We start from the raw sequence: 20622 nt of genomic DNA, 5'->3' as shown, positions 1-20622 counted from the left end.
TTAATCTACCGTGCCTTGAAGCAATCTATTCCTCTTGTGGACATCTCACACTCAAACTTAACATGTCCAAAATAATTCATATTTACCCAAAACTAGTCCCTCTTTCAAACATCCCTATTTGTATTGAAGGTACCACTGTTCTAGTGTCCCACCTCTCACTTTTTTTTTTGCTTTTTTTTGGGGTAGGCAATCGGGATTAAGTGACTTGCCCAGGGTCACACAGCTAGTTAAGTGCTATGTGTCTTTATGTGTCTAAGGCTGGATTTTGAACTCAGGGCCTCCTGAATTCAGGGCTGGTGCTCTATCCACTGTGACACCTAGCTGCCCCCCACCTCTCACTTCTTGAGTAATCTGTTACAATGTCCTTCTAATTGACCTCCCTGCCCCAAGCATTTCCCTACTTCAATAGATCCTTGACACAGCTACCAAAATGATTTTCCTTAAGCACAGCTTTGACCATGTGAGTCTCCTGCTCAAAACCTCCATTGGTTTCCTATTGCTTCTATAATAGAATTTCTAGCCCGCTGATTAGCTTTTAAAGTCTTTGACAACCTGATCCCAGCCTGTCTTTCTAGCCTCGTTATGTATAAGTTCTAAATTTCACTGTTCTTATATGAGCCCTATACCTTCTATTTCTTTACTTTTGCGCTGACCATTACCCATGCTGGGAATGTTCTCTCCTGACCTCTATATCAAAGAAACCCTGTTAAGAATATAGCTCAAGCCTTCAAGATGAAGCCTTTCTTGATCCTGTAAATTGCTAGTACCTTTCCATCCTAACTACCCCATATTTATTCTCCATGAAACCATGTACTTATTGTCTCTCCCCCTACCCCAGTTAGAACTTAGGTCCTCAAAGGCAGTGGCTATTTTTGCCTTTCTTTGTGTCTTCAGTACTTTTAAGACAGTGCCTAGGGTACATGGTAAACACAATAAATGCTTTTTCAGTCATTTGTCATAAACTGCATACTAATTTGAGCTAAGTTCAGAAATGAAAAATGAGTCCCTGAAATCAAGGAATTGTAATCTAATAGGGCCAATATGATGCCAGTATGGCAAAAGGTTAAATTTTACAGGGGCAAAGGAAAGGTCAGGACAATATGTTAAAGGAAAAATTGAGGCGGGGAGAGATCTTAAAAACAACTTTGTAAAAAATCTAATAATCCTTGCTGTACTTCAAATAGCAGTTCAGGAGTTAAATCCAAAGCCTTTCTCAACACTCATTTACTAACTATGGAATATAATTGATCTCCATTAGCAAGAAAGGGAGCTTTAATTAAGTGCTTACTATATGCCAGGCACTGTGCTAAGTTTTCTGGGGATACAAATAAAAGCAAACAAAACAGACCCAACCCTCAGAGACCTCACATTCTAATGGAGACAGGCCGCACACAAAAAGGAACTGGAAATAGAATAGGGGAAATGTGCTCCCAGAGGCATGGTGGGAAGATGACAAGTGACATGGAGGCCTGGTTCTAGGCAAGATAAAACAGAGGCTCATCTCTCAGATCCTGGTGACATATGGGCCACATTCAGGTTTCAAGGAGAGAGATGAAGATGATGGCTAGAACATGCATAGGCTTGTTTGGAGATGGCCAGGAAATCTTCTTCCTTTTAGTGGAGAAAACAATGATTATCTTTTCTCTGGGAACTAGAATTTGAGTGTGTTCTTATTTTGTACGGAATAAAGGGACAGAACTCTTAGAAAATTTGGGATTGATGTAAATTTATTTTCGAAAGTGTATCCTTAATAAACTTAGTAAATGTTAGCTATTTATATCAGAAATTTATTTATACTAATAATTTCAATTTTCTCTAATTTTATTCCAAGTAGTAGTACATATGAAAAATGCATTGAAGAAGTAGTTGATTCTGTATCTGGTTAATTAAAAAAAACTTGCATTACAACTTTTCAAGTCTCTATCAAAAGATGTTATGTAATTAGTGACTTGTAGTTATAAAGAAAACACTGACTACTAATCCAGGTATAATTAACAAAGTTTTAAAAGTTTTGCCAGTAGGTTATAGCATTACATGGAAGTATATTTGAAATAAAGATTAAATGGCAATTTAGTTTTCCAGCTTAGTAAAATCTTACACTCTTTTCATAAGATTTTATTAATGTCTTGAATTTAGTGGTTAGTATATTTAATAAAGATGTCTTTTGCTATGTTTTTGTATCATATTTTAGGACTTGTATAATTCTTGTTTGTTTGTTTTTTGGCTAGGCAATGGGGTTAAGTGACTTGCCCAGGGTCACACAGCTAGTAAGTGTTATGTGTCTGAGGCCGGATTTGAACTCAGGTCCTCCTGAATCCAGGGCTGGTGCTCTATCCACTGCGCCACCTAGCTGCCCCTTTTTTGTTTGTTTGTTTTTTATGGACTTGTACAAGTCTTAATTTCATTTTAAATAACATTTTAAAACTGTAGGTTTTTAAATTTTGTTTTCAAGTTGGTTATTTTGATTACTAAGTATATACTGATTTTGTTGCTGAATCTGGTTTGGTGGCTGATGTAGAGAGCCCTCCCTTAGGCTGACAGTTTTCAGTTCCCACTAATTGGTTGATTAGTGCTAGGGAAGTGATGAAAACTGTACCTCTGCCTAATAAAATGTGTTAGGATGAAAAAGGTATAGATGTGCAGTGGTTAGAGCTCCAGGGCATGGAGTGAGGAAGACTCTTCTTTCTGACTTCAAATCTGGCCTTAGACACTTACTTGCTAGGTGACCCTGGCAAGTCACTAAACCCTGTTTGCTCTGTTTCCTCCTTTGTAAAATGAGCTGGAGAAGGAAATGGCAAATCACTCCAATATCTTTGCTAAGAAACTCTAAATAAGGTCATGAAGAGTTGGACATGACTGAAACGACTCGCTCAACAAAGTAACCTAGTCAAATGTAGTCAAGAAGGAAAATGATTGGATAGTGTGCTATGTCCAGTATTCAGTACCATGTCCGATGTTCAAGCCATTTATGGAAGAAGCAGTTATTTAAGAAGAGCCATACTGCGGGGTATTGGTTCCAAGGTGTGGGAAATGAGGAAGAGGTTAAAAGAAACAGGTATCTATGGCATTTGGAGTTACAAAAATAGATTCAAAGCCAGTTTGAGAATTCATTACAATCTGTTTTTGAGAAGAAATCTCCAAGTTGGCCACTAGTCAAGGAATCACATTTTCAGACCTAATTTTCTTATATGGCTTGGATTTTTTTCCCCTTGTACAACCTCTTTAATCCTTTTCTTTATATTTTGATTTTATTTTTATAGATCCTTTTTGTCTCTTTGACTTTCCTAGTATGCTAGACTGGTTTTAAAGATATTTTATTGATACTTTGTTCTTTAACATTATGGCTATTTCTGGATATTTCCCTCTCCACTGAGGGCTCCACCAAGCCCTGCCCTCCCCTCCCCTCTCCTCTCCTCTCCTCTCCTCTCCTGTATATAGAATCTTTCTTTCTATCTTTGGCTTCATTTTATGCCCAGTAATAGGATCACTAAGTCAAGAGGTAAAACTAATTTAGTGAATTTTCTTGTGTAATTCTGATTTGTTTTACAGAACCTTTGAACCATATCACAACTCTGCCAGCAGTATAGTGCGCCTGTCTTCTAATAGTCCCTCCACCATTGATAGGTTTTTTTAAAAAATCTTTTGTCAGCTTGATGAGTGTACAGTTATCATTTGCATTTAATTCACGGATTGGTTTAAGTTTTCATTTCTCTTTTTAATGACTTTAGACATTTTAAATGTTGTAATTAATAGTTGACATTCTTTTGAAAACTTTATTCATAACCTTTGACCACTTGTATTAGGAAATAGTTCTTGGTTTTATATTTTTATGTCCGTTCCTATATAATTTAGATATAAGAATTTTAGTAGAAGTATTTGATGTCAAGTTGTTGGGTTTTTTCTCCCACTCAAGAGATTCTCTTCTACTTCTAGCCATATTGCCTGTTGGTACAAGTGCTTTCTAATTTTTTGTAGTCACAATTGTCTTTTATCTTTTGTGATCTTTCTCCATGTTTGGTTAAAAATTGTCTTCCTACCATAGACTTTTTATTTGTGATATAAGCTTTGATATGTTGGCTACTTTTTCCATTTGGAGCTTAGTGTAATAGGTTGGATAAGATCCTAATCTAAACTTAATTTTTGCTCAGCTGCTTTCCATGTTAGGTTTTAAAGCCCAGCATTTTAAGTCTTAAAAGTTTCACAACCTCTACCCATGCAAAGGGGAAAACACTACGATTTTTTTAGACTCTTTATACCTTGTGCTTCAATAACTTGCATTGGTTATTTAATACTCTACTGGAATCATGATTTTATCAATGCATGTGCTTCACCAGTATAGATCACAATCTGTCCATACCTTTTAAACCTGTGTGGTTCTTTTCCATTTTTTTCCACAATCCCTACATAGAAATTTTGAAGTCTTCTGTGTTTTTGTTTGTTTTTGTTTTTATTTTGTTTCATTTTTTGAGGAAGGCAGTATGGTATAGTGGAAAGAGCACTGGGCTTTTAAGTCAAAAGACATGAATTTACTTTACCACTTCTGACACTAGTGTAAAAATTGGGCGCATCACTTTAGTTCTCTAAACCTCAGTTTCTTGATCTATAAAATGGGCATAATAATACCTGTTATATATCTTGCAAGGTTGTTGAGAATTAAATGAGAATGTATTTTAAATGCTTTGTAAAACTCAAAGTGCTATATGAATTTTGTCTGTTGATAATAACAACAACAACAATAATAAGCTTTTTATAATATAGAATTGTGGGGCAGCTAGGTGGTGCACTGGAACAAGCTGCTACCCTGCTATTATTTTTTTATATTCAATGAATTCATTATTCAATGAATAATTGATCAGAATTCTTAAATCTTGAGATTATGTTTGTTGAACCTACAAAGGATTAACTTACATCCTAATACTTTTACTTATCTACCTTAATTTATTCCACAATGTAGTCATCCTTAGGACATTGAATATAAAAAAGTAATAGCAGGATAGTAGCTTGTTCCAGGACCATTTATATCTGAACCCCACTGAAAACAATGAGAACAAGATATCACCTGTGTGTGTGTGTGTGTGTGTGTGTGTGTGAGAGAGAGAGAGAGAGAGAGATTGATTTCATGGCTACCAATGAAGTTTTGGGGCCATATCTGTTATCCTTCACTCTTGCTCTGTGTTTAGCTCACCTCCTTTCTGGTCATAAGCATAAATAACTACTTCCATATTTGCCATCTGAAGTTCTTATCACACAGCAAGAAGTGATGGAATTTGACAACTATCCACACAAGAAAAATGAAGTCAATAAAGAATGCCTGTTGTTGAGACTATAATATGAAATTAAATGAACAACATAAAAACTTGTCAATATTCTTGAAGTTTTTTTCTATCACTTCTCATGCAAGTCATTATTTGTAACAAACTTCAGCTTTCTGTATCTCAAGTTTGTATCCATTGCCCTACAGTTGTCACCTACAGCTCCGATTCTTCCTCTGAAAAATATTCAGTTATTCCATACTCATGTGAATCTGTGATATCAATGCAGATACTCCCACTGATGATACAGATTACAACTCATTCATGCCTGCCCATCCTGTGTGATTATTGTATTCTGTATGCTTTGATAAAAATCTATAGGAAACTCTTTGCCATTCATACCAACAGCTTCTATTCAAATCTCTAGGATTGAGTGATTTTTTTTTTCATCCTGAGACACACTGAGCTGCTATCAAGCCAAAGTATAGTTATAACATTAAAACAATCTTTTTTCTACTTCTTTTGGATTCCTCTGACCTCTCTACCTGCTTGGGAGATTCTGAGACTTGAATCATGTTGCTTGACTAGAAAATAGTACTTTCAATTATTGATCTTTCCTCTTATCTCTTTAATTGCTGATTCTTGAGGCCTTAGGATGGGGAGAAGACAGAATCCTTAGGGGTCTTCATTGCTTTTTCTTGACATCACAAGGATACCACTGAACATTCAAGTTATCCATCTTTTATCCCTCTCAAAATGTGACTAGTCCATCATCTTTGCTTGTATGTTTATTTGATGACATCTTTTACACATATTCTCCTTTGTAATTCCTTGTTTACAACATATGTATTCATGCCTTCCATGTGCTTCTCGACGTTGGTGATCTTCAATTTTAGTTCTTTAGAGACAGGTGATCAATAACTCAACTCTGTAACAACTGAAAGAATCTAGATATTAAAAAGGTAGCCCTTAATTTCAGGGAAAAACTTGAGGTCATTTTAGGAAATTTGCATTTTCTTAAGAGCAATGTAAGCTGCTCTCTTCCTCCTGTACCATTCTGCACTGAACTCATTGTCCATTTTCAGTGTCTTTCTAAGATATAATTATATATAGACAGCAGGCAGACAGAGAGGGAGAGACAGAGATGGATGAGAAACACTACATGTTTTCCATTCAACTTCATATCATAGTCTCAATAAGCATTCTTTATTTAATTTTTCCTGTGTAAATAATTAAACTAAATTCTTTTTTCCCCCTTCATTGTCTCTTGCTGTGTTATGAGAACTTTAGATGACATATGTGTTAGTAGTTATTCTCAGTTGCCTTTTTGAGTCTAAGATTATACCTCTGCCTTTGACATTCTTCCTTTCCTTCAACTACCTTGAGCATTCCTTCATCATCAGTTTTTTGGTCTCCAGCACAGGCCTCCTCCCTGTATACTTGTAGTAGTCCAGTAACTTTTCCCATCTTTCTTTCTTCATTACCGTTTCTACTTCCTCTAGAATCCAAGTGTGATGACTCTACTGTCCTTGTAAGGGAAAAGAATTTGTACAGAAATATTTGCAGATCTTTTCCATCTTTGTCTGTCTGTTGACCTTTCAGTTTCATTCTTAAATGCCATCTGGATGGTTTTAGATGGGTCTCACCCTTAATGTTTTTCTAATCTTTCTTTAAAATGTTTCTCCCAAAATTTGGAACTCAGAATCTTGTGGAAGTGAATGTTGAAAACTAAAAATACATTTTAAAAAATTGTCACAAAAAAAATGTCCAGATCTGAAAAAAAATTTTTTTTAAATGTTTCTCCTATTGCTTCTCACTTTCTCATGAGATAATGCAGCTCATAATATTCCACCACTCTTCCTTATATTTTACAAAATAGTTTATATGCTAAACCAGTGTTGCTCTTCACTGCCGTGTCTCCTTGGTTGGCAAGTAATTCAGATTTCTGCTAAGTGGAATGTAGGGGTCTTTTGGTTTCCTCATTTTAGCAGTTGTTTTATATCTGTTGAACTTCTGTATGAAACTGTTATAATCATATATTTTGCTCTTTTTCTTTTGTCCATTTCCTTTGTCAGTGTCAGTAACTTATTTAAGTAGGCCAGCTTGGAGCTATTTTAATTGCACATCATATCTTATACTAATTTTTATTTGTACTAATTGTGAAATTTATCTCTAATTCTATATAGAGAGGTAATTCAGAAATGACTCATCAAAATCCAGTAACATCCTGTCATTTCAAATATGATAAATTCCTTTTTTGTATGATGTTATTTTTTGCCCATCATATCTAGTTCTTTGGAATTCTTTTCTTGAAGAAAGTATTCATGATGTATTCATGTGAGGCTTCTGTATATTCTACAGATTGTTTTTTTTTTAATCTCTCATACTGAATTCCTAAACCATATCCATTAACATCCCTTTTGCTCAACTAACATATTCCCATCTCTGCCTTTAAGTTACTGAGAGTCAGAATATATTTTAGTGTATTTACACATAGTCTCCTCAGTTCTTTAAGAATTATCTCCTTCTTCTTACTATACAACTGGTATTAGTGTATAGGTTGCAGTTATTCTTCTATTCTAGTGGTCTTAACTTAGAAGACCAAATATCTCATGCAGTTGTTAACTTTTGCCTTTGGTTGCAGGATAAAACCACCTCACAACTTTATTTACATGTTAATAGAGTACCTGTGAGCCATCCTTCAATTTAGCTACAACTTCCTTCTGCCTTCTGCTTTTGTTTATACTAAGAACTTCCAGAATAATAAAATTCAATTCTTATGGTCAGATAGTATATTCTAGCATTGGTCATTGAATAAGGATTTCACTTTTAGAGGACCAGCAGCTGTTAGTCTTTATGGATGGTATAAATAACTGGTTTTTGGTTACCTTCTGTTCCTTTGGCTCTATCACACTGCAGAATTCCAACAGGTATTCAAAGGAGTAAAGGCCATTATGTGGAATTTTCTTACTTTGTTTCATGAGTTGACATTATCAAATAGATTACCAAGAGGCCAGCCATCCTGTTCTTAATAAAGCTGGAGAAAATTTGTATTTCTAAGATGGACTTTTACTGTAGCAAGCATTTTAGTGTGATTTAAATTGCTGTACAGCTTACATATATCTGATATGTAACCAATAAACTTTCCCTAACATTATTCCCTCTCAATCTAGCTTATTGTCTATGTGTAGCAACATATGCATATGTAATGATGACCTAATTCTTGCATTTCAGCATCTTCCAAGTAATATACATTATTAATCCATTTTGTTTTGCCTGCATGGATGACTAGACCTTTATTTAGGTCAACCATGAATCCTTTTTATGAGGTCTTATAGAGTTAATGGAACGTTATGTTGTTATTCCTCCTGATATTAGTATAATTTACCTTCCTATCTAGATGGTAAGCTCTGTGAAGATTGGGATCATGGGATGGTAGAGTTTATGTAAGCTAATAGTAGATGCTCAATAAATGCTTGCTTCATTACTGATTTTTTTTTCCTTTCTTTGCTTCTACTTACTATCTTGTACCTTATGAAGCCTCCATCCCTAAATTGGCTGGTGCTTTGATTTCTACTCTTTATTCAACCTATCTCTACTTTACCATCACTCACTATCCATTACTTTTCAGATTTTTTTTGAACACCTGTTATGTACAAGGATTGGACTTAAGGTTCTTTGCTTTCATCTTTGAATGTTTCCTAGACTCAAGTAATTTTTTTTTCAAATTACACTGGGATTAGATTTCAGGACAGAAGCCTCATTGCAGTCGCTGGGTAAAGCAGCACTTGGCTGGATTGTTTCTCAGTGGACAAAGGCTTGAATCCTGGCTCTGCCCTTTCCTCTCTGTGTAGCCTTTCTAACCATTTCACTTCTCTTGGCTTCATGGTTGTACTAAATGGCCTCTGAGTTCCCTTCCAGCTCTGAATCTATGATCTTCTGATCCTTTTTCCTTCAGTCAGGGCCAGTCACTTGAAGGCAGCTAGGTGGCTCAGTGGATAGAGCACTTAGGTGTGATGTCAAGAAGACCTGAGTTCAAATTTGGCTTCAGACACTCACTAGCTGTGTGACCCTGGCCAAGTCACTTAACCTTAATCAACTGGAGGAGGAAATGGCAAACCACTCCAATATCTTTGCCACGGAAACCCCTACGGGATCATGAAGGAGCAACAAGAAGAAGTGCCAGTCACTGGGGATACAGATACAGAGAGTGAAATAATCCCTACTCTCAAAAAGCTTGGATTCTAACAGGGGAGACAAACCAATGTGTGTAAGTGTATAATCACCAATGCACTGCAGTCCTCTTTAACTCCTTCTTTCTGGGCCTCACTCAGACATAGCTCACCTCCTGATGTCACCACTTCTTCCTTGCCGCTTTTTCCAGTACTGGCTGTGCTTTCAGATCCCAATTTGAGGTACAAATGAAACACTCCTTGTACTCCATTAGCACTTTCTTACTTTCCTAAGGAACTCTCCTCCTTCATAGTTCCATTATTGACATTTAGCATTCAATCTAGATCCTAGACATTCTCCTTTCCTTAATGAGTCACTGCCAGGCTCACAATCTTTCTTTCCTCCAATTCCTGCCTTCATGCTAGCGGATTCCAACATACACCTTGATGTCCCCTAAAATAATTCTTAACTTCCCAGTTTATCACTCTATAATTCCCTTGACCTTTTTGCTTCTTTGCTCCACCTCAGCTACACACAAGGATTGTTACCCCCTTGATCTTGTCATCACAGGTGTTCCGTTTCTTTGTTCATAATTCTCTGATCATAATCTTCTACCATTCCATCTTTCCCTTTCCTTTATTCTCCCTAACATTATTCCCTCTTCCTCACCCTCACCACTCCCTCCACTCCCCAGTTCTTTTCCAGGCCATTATCCCTGTACCTGCTGTGCTTTCTTATACTCCCTTCCTTCCTTAACCACTCCCCTTCCCCCACAGTGGCTGTCCCTTATGCCCAGCATTTCCTGACCCCTTACCTCTACCTCTTTGTTTCTTTGATTTCCTTCAAGGCTCTGCTAGAATCTCACTTAACAATATAATTTCGCATGTAAACTGATGACCTCTGAAGTTCCTTAAAGTTCTGATTTTGTGGTCACAGCAGGTTCTTGGTACAAATAAAATCTCACTTTCTACAGGAAGCCCTCCTCAACCCCTCTTAATTCCAGTGTCTTCTCTCTTAAATCATTTCCTATTTATACTTTATATAGCTTGCTTTGTATTTATTTGTTTGCGTGTTGTCTTCTCCTTTAGATTGTATTATCCTCGAAGTAAGGGACTGTCTTTTGCCTCTTTTTTAATCACTTAGCACAGTGCCTAGCATATAGTGGGTACTTAATAAATATCTATTAATCAATTGATTATACATTAATATGTTTATTGATTTCTTTAAGTAATCTTATTGTCTCATTTTTCTACAATTTCTTTCTTTTTGTATAGTCTTTTATGATTGTTCTCTCATGTTTATTTCTTTTTTTATTAGTTAGTTTATTTTGAATTATCAACAATCACTTCCATAAGCTTTTGAGTTTTAAATTTTTCTCCCTCTCCCTCCCCACCCACCTTCCCAAGATGGTGCACAATATGATATAGGCTATGCATATACATTCCTATTAAACATATTTTCACATTAGTAATGTTGTAAGTAAAATTAGAGCCAATAGGAGGAACCACCAGAAAGAGGAAACAAAACACAACAGAAAAAAAAAAGCAAATAGTGTGCTTCCATCTGCATTCAAACTCCGTAGTTCTTTCTTTGGATGTGGATAGCATTTTCCATCATGAGGCCTTTGGAGATGTCTTAGATCCTTGTACTGCTGAGAAGGGTTAAGTCTATCAATATTAGTCATCGCACAACATAGCTGTTAACTGTGTACAGTGTTCTGGTTCTGCTCATTTCACTCAACATCAGACCATCCAAGTCTGTCCAGGTTTTTCTGAAGTCATCACAGTTTCATTTCTTTAGCCATATTTTGCAACATGGAAACATTACAATTTAGGCTGTAGTTCAAGTTTACTTTTTATTTAATAGAATCTTTAAGTGTCCTAGAACTAGTATATTAATGCCTAAATTAGAACTTAAAGGAGTTGAAATTTTTTAAATGTATTAAATGTTGTAAATGAATAGTCCTTCATGAATTTCACCTGTCATCAGCAATGTTCTAGATTCTCTGAATTAGGGAACTATTCTTATGTTAGACACAAATATCTTTTTTAAAGTATTATTTTTAAATTAAAGTGTTCTTTTAATTTTCAATTCTGTGCTAATTTCCCCATATTAGAACTCAGTTTTTCAAGTTGTTTGTCCATGGGAATAATTTGTCATTACAGACCTAATTTCTAATTTCGCCTTTAGAACTTGTATTTGAAAAGTGAATAAGCTGGGAAGTTTGTAGATTGACGCAACTGCACTGAGACAAATAGTACAGTACAGAAAAGCGTGTGCAAGAATAAGATCTTTAGTTAAGAAAATTTTACAGATTTGAATATTGCTTCAGTTTTCAAAGATTTTTCACCTAAATCCTTACATTTGGTTATGATGGTTTCTATTGCTAAGAATGTGATATGTACCACTTAATTTATTTATCATTTTAGGATGCATTTAGGCTAATAAATTCACACTTAATATTTCTCTTTGTAGTAATGTGATAGTTCCCATTTCATATAAACTTTTATTTAAGACATTAACAAGAATAAAAAAAAGATATAACAAGAATTTATCATATGGTGAAATATATAAGATGATTATATTAGATTATAGTTTCTCATAATAAAATTTAGATAAGATGTGTTCTAAATTATTAAACGTCTAACTGAATATCCATGATATTTTTTTAGCTTTGTATTTTAAATATTAATCAGCATTATAAAAGTGGTTTAGAACTGTAATTCAGTATAGTTTATATACATTTCTTTCTTTCTTTCTTTCTTCCTTTTTTTTTTGTCTCATCTGGCTTTTTCATTTAGTAATCCAGTGGGGAGAAGATGGCCGTCCATTTCACTTTCTATTTTATACTGGCAAGCCAGCATATTACTCATTAATGCACGTAAGTACATCATATTCTATGACAAATAATGTTAGCTACAATCTGAGTTAACTAATTACATCAGAGCTTTCAGAAGCTTCAGAATTTACGTACTTATTATCATAATGGACAATGATAAGACCTCTGGAGGTTTGATTTTAGACTTGTTAGAGATAAGGTTTAACATTTCTACCATTAATTTAAATAAATGTGCCATTTATTGAATTTCTAATTAAATGGCTTGTTTTCTTTTTAAATATTTTCTTTTAATAGGTAATTTGAAATTTCTTATACAAATTATTTTATTTTATATTATGACTTGCTTAGAGAGTTAGGGTTTTTTAAAAAGGCATTATATAAGATGTCTAGTAAAGCAACAAGGCAGAAAAGAAGGGATATAGTATAAAGTTGTTAGGTTCACTAAGGCATTTGACAAGAGGGAAATTTAGACAATTACATCTAATTACATTTTTAAATTGTTCATCTAAGATTTTCACACTCATGGGTAAAAATGAGTTTGCGTCTGGAATCTTACCCCATTTACCTTTACAATAATGCTGTCTCAGATATTAGCTTATTATGCTCTGGCTTCCAACTTCATTTTGCCATATTATGAGCAGTTCTTTCACAGCTATGGACATTGATAGTGTGCAGATTCTCTGACTTCTCAGAATTATCCTGTACAAAGATGGCCACTTATAAATGGAAGAAACTATTGAACAATTAAAAATAAGTTGATCCTGTCAAGTTTTATTTCACCCATTTTGTGCTTATACAAAAGTTACTCAAGTATTTATCAGACATACTCCATCCTCTCCTCCCAAATCTGATATCAGATTTCAAGCATTCCTATTCTGTACAAAGCTTTCCTGTCCTTAGATTATCTGGTGTTTATTTGTGCTCCACAAACCCAAAGGACAAAATCCCCACTTGTCAGGTACATTCATTTCTTGGTGGGGGGTTAGGGAAACAACCCTTTTTTCATTTTTTGTTGACCTTGGGCAAATGAGCTTCTTGCCCTGGCAGAAATGAAATGAATGATAAATGTAGAGTGTGTCTTTGCTGAGTAATGGAGCTGCAGCAGAGGCTTTCCACAGAGGTTTTCTCCTGCACAGCCTGAGGCAGCCCGAGGACCCCTGCTGTTCATTTAAATAGGTATGTCAAATCTGCCTCCAAACGCTGCTGGTTTGATCTGTGGTAATATTTGTGAAGGTTCCATATGGACTTGAGCCCCCTGCAGTGCTAAGAAATAATGTACAACGCTTCATGGTGCAGACGCAAATTTTCTCTGAAGAGGGATGCAATGCTGCGTTTTAGCTGTCGGAGAGGATGATGGAGCTGACGCGATAGGCCTGTCAACTTGTTACACGGATGGGTTGCACGCAGCGAAGCTGTGGAAAATCTGTGCCTTTTAACTTTTCTACTTAATCACGGTTGTAGCATTGCCTTTAGACTGTATGCTACATTAATTCTCTTCCTGCCTTCTGCCTTTCATCCCAAGTTTCACGGAAAAAAGTAAAGCATGCAGGTCTTGTAGAGGAGCCTTATCAAACAGCTGTCATCCGACAAGCCATTTGCATTTGTTTTGGCTGAAACAGAGCAACCCCAAGGGCAAGATGTTTTGTTGCATTCCATCATAATGAAGAAATTACACATTTTACAAGGAATATAACTTTACTTTTAATTCTTTGTATCATTTTAAGACACATAAGATTGTCCAAGAAACACACCAGCTTCTCAAGGGGTCAGATGTTTCCCTGTCACTTGACTGATACTTCACATTGTATCTGATTGGCATTCATTTTGTATGTTCAGTGGAAAGAATACCAAATCTGAAGGGAGAGGACCTGGGTTTGAAACCCAGCTCTCCTATTTAACTAGCTGTGTGACCTTGGGAGTACCATAACCTTTTGGTCTCTGGATCTATAAAATGGGGGTAATGATACTTGTACCTACCTACAGAGCTCAGGGCTGTTGGGAGGATCAGTTAAGATATGCAAAATCACTTGAAAATTTTTAGATGATATAATGTAAGTTGGAATTATGTGACACCATATTGTAGTAGAAAAACCTGACCTTCGAGTTTGAAGTATTAAACCTCTGTCATTTACTAGCTTTATAACCAGGAGCATCTAATTCACTTAACCCCAGGAGTTTCAATTTCACTGCTTGTAAAATGGTACTTAAACTTGTTTTACCCCCTTTTGGGGGGCTTTGGGAGGGGTAACAAAACACTGTAAAATATGAAGATGAAGTAGTAATAGTAGTAGTGGTAGTAGTAATAGAGTAGTGGAAGAAGAAGACTGTTAATTATTGGAGAGTTCTTTATGGGTTACATTTTCATTAAGCAAGATGTTTAGGTCATTTTGTTTTGCAAGATGTTATTAGGTCCAATTAAATAGTTAACATTTATTAAACAATAATTAAATAATTAGCATTTTATCTCTAATAAAGTTGATTCACATTTTTAAAAATTACATGTGTAACCAGAAAAAACGTAATTTAGAATTAATAAAAATATATTATGTTAGAGAATTTTTTAATGGCATTTTAAAAGTAATTACTGTGCTTCAGAAATTTGAATAAACACTAATCTACATATGTGCCAATTGAATATAATGCATCATTTTACTAAATTTGTAATTATCATTGCACCAGCATCGTTTCTTTTGCTTTTCTAACTTTACTGAATAAACACATGAACTCTACAGCTTATAAAATTTGTTTTATGTTTAATTCAGCCTTTCATACACAAAGTAAGACTTGCTAAAACTTGAATATCTTTTGTATTCATTTATCCTATTTGTTCCCATTGTTAGCTCTGGCTTGGGAAAAGTGTATGTAAGAGTTATCTGTATACAGTTAAGAGTCCCTTTCAGATTATGACTTATTAAGCAGATCTGAAACTAATAACAATTTTTGTGTTGACGTAGCTCCCTTCCTGGTCTCAAAATTTTATATGCAAAAGCATTCCCACAGACTGGGACCATATAATTTGTGTCATGTATAGCAGGCCAATAAGGATTTAGATCACATGTAATGTTGTCCATGTTCTGCTAGGAGGTTTTTCTGAAACAAGGATGCAGTTTGCTTATTGCTTGATTTAGTTATGCAGTAATAAACCTGTGCCAAAAACAGTACTTCTTTCCTTAGACTGAAAAATTATTTTATAAATGTAAACCTCATTTCCATCTTGTGTTGGTACTTGGGCCATAGCAGCTAATATTTCGATATGCAGCCATGAAATCGAGGGCAAGCCTTAGATAATTTTATGTTTTGTTGGTCTCTCAATATCTAACCTTTACCAACTTCAGATTAACTAGATGTGATAGTGAGCCTTATTTTGATGGGGGCTGAGGGAGAGTGAGAAGATAGCAGATAGGATACTACTTTATGCAGTTATATTTTCTCTTGGGTTATTAAAAAATCCACTCACTTCTATTTTTTTTTTTGAGACTGAGAAAGGATTGTTACAGGAAGTAGGAAAATATAAATTGAGAAATATAAATTAGGACACAGCTTACATGAGAAGTCTCTAATTTATAAATGGGTTTGTTTTCTAAAAGTTAATTGTAATTTTGTTGTTGGTTTTTGTGGAGAATTGCTATTATAAGTGGTGGTTAAGTTCCAAGCCTATTTAAATTACCATATACTAGAAATACTATTCATTTATGATGCAAAAAAAAAATAGAAAACAATAATGTTGCAGTATTAGTAATTAACATTTTTTAAAATGGAATTGAAATCTTGAAGACTCAGTGGTAATTAAGGAAAAAAATTGATGTATAAAAGAAGATAAGGAATCAAGAGGAGACTTATGGGAATTCTAAAGATACTTCTGTGAACTTTGAAGTACCTTTGAGGTTGATAATACTAGTCTTTTTCTTTCACTTCAAAACTTATAGCTTTCTATTTTCTTGAAACAAATCTATAGCTTGAATTATTTTTATGCTTTTTCAGGCATGATTAGAGGCAATTGGTAGTTCACAAATAAACTCAGGTTAGTGAGAGAGAATTAGAAATTTTTCTGACACCAGTGAGGAGGAGTTTAGAGAGTAAAGAGAATATACAATGCATACAACAGACCTAAGAAAAAGGGTGGTAGGTAAGAGAATCATTGATTCACAGAAACTCTTAGTTGGGGTAGTCCCAATGGATTCCAAAATATGTGACTTGCAGGAAGATATAATTTCTGCTGTTTTAAGAAAAGTTAAAAATGTCTCAGATGAACACCCACAGAGTAGGTCCATTCTTTATAACATCTCTGACAAGTGGTTGATCATTCACCTTCTGCTTGAAGATGTCCAGTAAAGGAGAGCTGGCTTCTTTCTGGAGGATGCCCTTCCATTTTAGGACAGCTCTAATTATAAGGAAACTTCCTACACTGACCACCATGAGATGCTTTGGACCAAAACAGTGAGGTTGTTCGGAATGAACTATATTTCATTATGGAAGCAGAGGACTATTGGAGTTGGGGGAGGAAGACAGTATCTTATAATGTGAGACTTTGATTAAATTATAATTTTAGAAAGTGCTGGTACTTCAATTTTAACAAATGTCAGTATACAAAGTGTTTTTTCAAAAAAAAATTACTAGTATTCTGAGAGGAAAAGTGGGCTAGAAGACACATTTAAATTTTTTTAAATTACTTTAGGAGCTGAGGAAAATGAGAAAATATTATTTTATGGCTCAGTACTTATTAACTGTACAAAGAGAACCTCATACATATATGTACATGTATGTACAACATCATATACATGTTGCAGAACTTATACCTGCTCACTTTTCTCTAGGAAAAAGTGGTAGTGAGGGAGATTGTATAACAAGGTTAAGGAAAGAAGGAGAATGCTTATCTGAAATTATTGAGAGGTATGTTCTGCCCTCAGGCTGGATTTTTAGCGTACAATGAACTGTGTTATTAACAGAGGATGCAGAGCATCCTGGTTAATATATTCAATGCATCAGCATACTTCGACAAGTTTGCCATTATGCATCAATTGGTGCCAATGTGTCTGCCCATACATTGTAGCTGAAAAAGAGTGTGTATATTTTTTTGTCAGGTAAATTCCTAAAAGTTGTATTCATTGAATTTTTTCCAGTTAAATTACATTTTAAATTTCCTCAAGAGAGCTTGTTGTTTGAAGATGGACTCACCCTAAGGGCTGTTATTTTCACTCTAAAGAAGTTGCTTGTTTTATACTTGGGCAACTGTTAATGTAGTAAATAATTAGCCTTTAATTTGAGAAACAAAAATATATATGGGCTCTGAGTTAAAACCGTATTATTCCTAGTGGGTATATATTCCCCCAGAGCATTTTTACTTTTGCAATATGACCTACATAACAGGCTTTGTTTGTGATGTCTCAGCAAGTGCTGAATAGGTTAGTAATTTATAGTTCAGAAAATGATACTAATAGCCATCAGTAGAACTCTGTCATTTAGAGCTTTTAGTACTTAACTAAACCCTTACTGATTTTGTGATAAATGAATTTTATTTGTTCTCACATTTTTTTAATTTAGTTATATGAGTACCACTGACCAAAACCTCAAGGAATTCAATATAGTGCTTTAAAACCATATAGCACTTCTAGAATCTCTTCTGTAATCTTTAAATTTTAAATCTTATTTTTCTGTTTATTTTTGGAAGATGTTATCTCCAAAATATTAATATTAAAATACTGTTTAAGTATAAAAATACAGCTAGCTTTATTTTTCCTCCCATCTAATGTTGCTTGTTTATTCTTTCTAAAATCATAATTTCCACATGATTAATATTAAAAAAAATTTAAACTGTAAAGTTAAATAATGCTCTGTTCTTGGGTATAGCTTTTAAGCATTCCTTTTTTTTTTTTTTGCAACCTGAGCATCTGGTATTTTCAAATCAGACACCTTCTAAATTTGATTCATACATTATGGAAATCTGATGACACTAGGGGTGGATAGGCTTGCTTTGATTTTATGAAATATTAATCATGACTGTGATTAATGATTCAGCATTTCACATCTGGGTTATTTCTGTCATATTTGAAAATTATACTACTAAATACAGTATATAAAGTTATTGTAAGAGTATTCATACTAATTCTCTAGTGTCCCTGTAAAACTAAGTGGAAACCAGATGATGTAGGAGAAATTGCCAGTGAAATTTTTTGATTTTTATACTTTCTGACATATTTTATCCTCTCAAGGTTCTTTTGATGTACATTAGAACATCTCTTTGGGGACTTGAGGCTATATCATCTATTCTTTAGTATACTGTGTCCTCTACCCAAGTAAAATCTGAGAAAAACTTTAGTATGTGAAAAGGAAAAATAGCTATAATATGTTGTATCACTTGTTTATTCATCAGCATCTTAAATACAAAAACCCTGTCTTATGGGTTCCACAATCATACTGGTACTTAATAAATACTGAATTAATTTTGGTGAAATAATCATCTGAATGTATCTAAAATGCATAATATCTTATAATGTAAAAAAAAATTAACACATTATTGGTCTGCCATCCTTATTCTTGGCAAATTGACAAATGTCATTCACTCACATACACACACACACATACACACTCGTTCTAAAATACAGCAGTGGAAAGAAAGTTTAAGAACATACTTGTCTTTAGATAGAAATCATATAGGTAAAACATATTTCAAATAATTCTGTCAACAGAGTTGTGTTGTGAATTTTCATATTCTACTAAAACAAGTGAAACTCTTGCTTTTGCTACTATAACTGCCTGATGTCTGAAGAAAAATATGGTAAAGTTCTAAAATGATGGAGAGTATCTTACTTCTGTAGTTGGTTTTAGATAGCATCTATATATTATCCGCTATGCACTAATAGTGCACTTAGCACAGCACCTGACTCACAGTAGGTTAATAAATTTTGTTGATTGATTGATGTATATCTTTTTGATTGCTAAATTGTTTCCAGTTTCATGAACTGATATTTAGAAGGCCTTTTGATGGCTCTAACTTCTATAACCCCACAAAGTCTAAAGACTGGATTTTTTAAGATAAAATAAAAATCCCTCTACCTCCTACCATAAAAGCTGTAGAGAATTAGTTGGGGTCTTCCAGGCTGACAGGATGTCCTTAGGCAGACAATCTCTAGCTATAAAGTACTTTTTGCACTTTGCCTACCTCAAAGATGTGGGATTATAGAATTATACATTTTGTCTTTTTCTGGTTCTTTATTTTATCAGAACATTTGAGAATTAATCCCTTTATATTTTTCAGAGGTACATAGAATTTTTTTGGCATACTGTTCCAGTTCGATTTGTAAGGTTGAAAGCTTCTTTATATCCTTTGAAAATTAAAAGCGTATTAAACATAAAAAGTAAACTAAGTAAAACCTCAGCTATCTAGCACCTTTAGGGAATTAATGATTCTGGAAAAGTTAGTGTTACTGATTGGCATATTCTTTATTTTATGGAAATCATTTTAAATATTCATTCTCTACCTTCTTCAATTATTACACTGTGTTTTACTGCAGCTATAGATGTAGATATTAAGTGGTAATGGTGTGGAACAGTGATATAGGAGAGAAAGAGAGGCTAGTGGACTAAGGTTCAGTCAAAAGATATACCTGAGAAACCATGAATTAGTTACTTAAAATCTCTTAAGATTCAATTTCTTAAAATGTACAGTGGGAGTAGTAATGTTTCTATGTACCTACATCCTGGAGTTGTGAGGCTCAAATGAGATATGTGAGTAATAATTATTTAAATTTATATGATGCTTTAAGATTTGCAAAATGCTTTTCTCAATAGGATGCTGTCAGTATTCCCATTTTATATGATGAGGGTACTGTGAGAGGCTAAGTGACATACCTGCCCATTGTTACAGAACAAGTATATTTCTGACATTGTTTTCAAGTCTGAACCTTCTGATTATACACTCTTTTCACTGTACCATGCTTTATAATTATAAGTTATTGCCATTATACTCTCATGTGCTCAATGTTCCTCTAAGCTGATCACATTGTTTTTCTGCTTAAAAATCTTTAGTGGTTTCCCATTGCTCACTGAGTATAATACAAACTCCTAAGCCTGATGTTCAAGGCCCACCACAGTCTGACCCTAAACTACCTTTCTTTCCTTATTTCATACTGTTGTCCTTCCTAAAATCTGTTTCAGCCAAGTGGAGTTAAGAACTCCCCACAGTGATTCTGGAACAGACTTTCCTTACTCATATCGCCTCCATCTGAAATACTTTTCATTCTTCAAAGTCTACCTCAGATGCAACTTCAGAAGTTGCTTGACCTTTAAACATCTCCTTCCCAGCTAGAAGAAATCCCTCTCCCTTGGATATCTTATGCCACTATGTTTGACTTTAATCAT

The 20622-nt window shown here is 34.5% G+C and overlaps 1 protein-coding gene across 3 annotated transcripts in view; it reads left to right on the top strand.

Moving 5' to 3' along the window:
• MRPS9 (mitochondrial ribosomal protein S9) overlaps positions 1-20622 on the top strand; it is an 81958-nt gene that overhangs the window by 46412 nt on the left and 14924 nt on the right. For all 3 annotated transcript variants that reach the window (XM_020987908.2, XM_020987907.2, XM_078147373.1), the window contains exon 5: positions 12227-12306. In XM_020987908.2, the coding sequence (XP_020843567.1) occupies positions 12227-12306 (80 nt within the window). The remainder of the gene's footprint in view (positions 1-12226; positions 12307-20622) is intronic.

Source organism: Phascolarctos cinereus, unplaced genomic scaffold, assembly GCF_003287225.1.
Source record: "Phascolarctos cinereus isolate Bilbo 61053 unplaced genomic scaffold, phaCin_HiC Scaffold_7;HRSCAF=346, whole genome shotgun sequence".
NCBI classification, from domain to species: domain Eukaryota; kingdom Metazoa; phylum Chordata; class Mammalia; order Diprotodontia; family Phascolarctidae; genus Phascolarctos; species Phascolarctos cinereus.
This window is presented reverse-complemented; position numbering and strand designations above follow the sequence as displayed.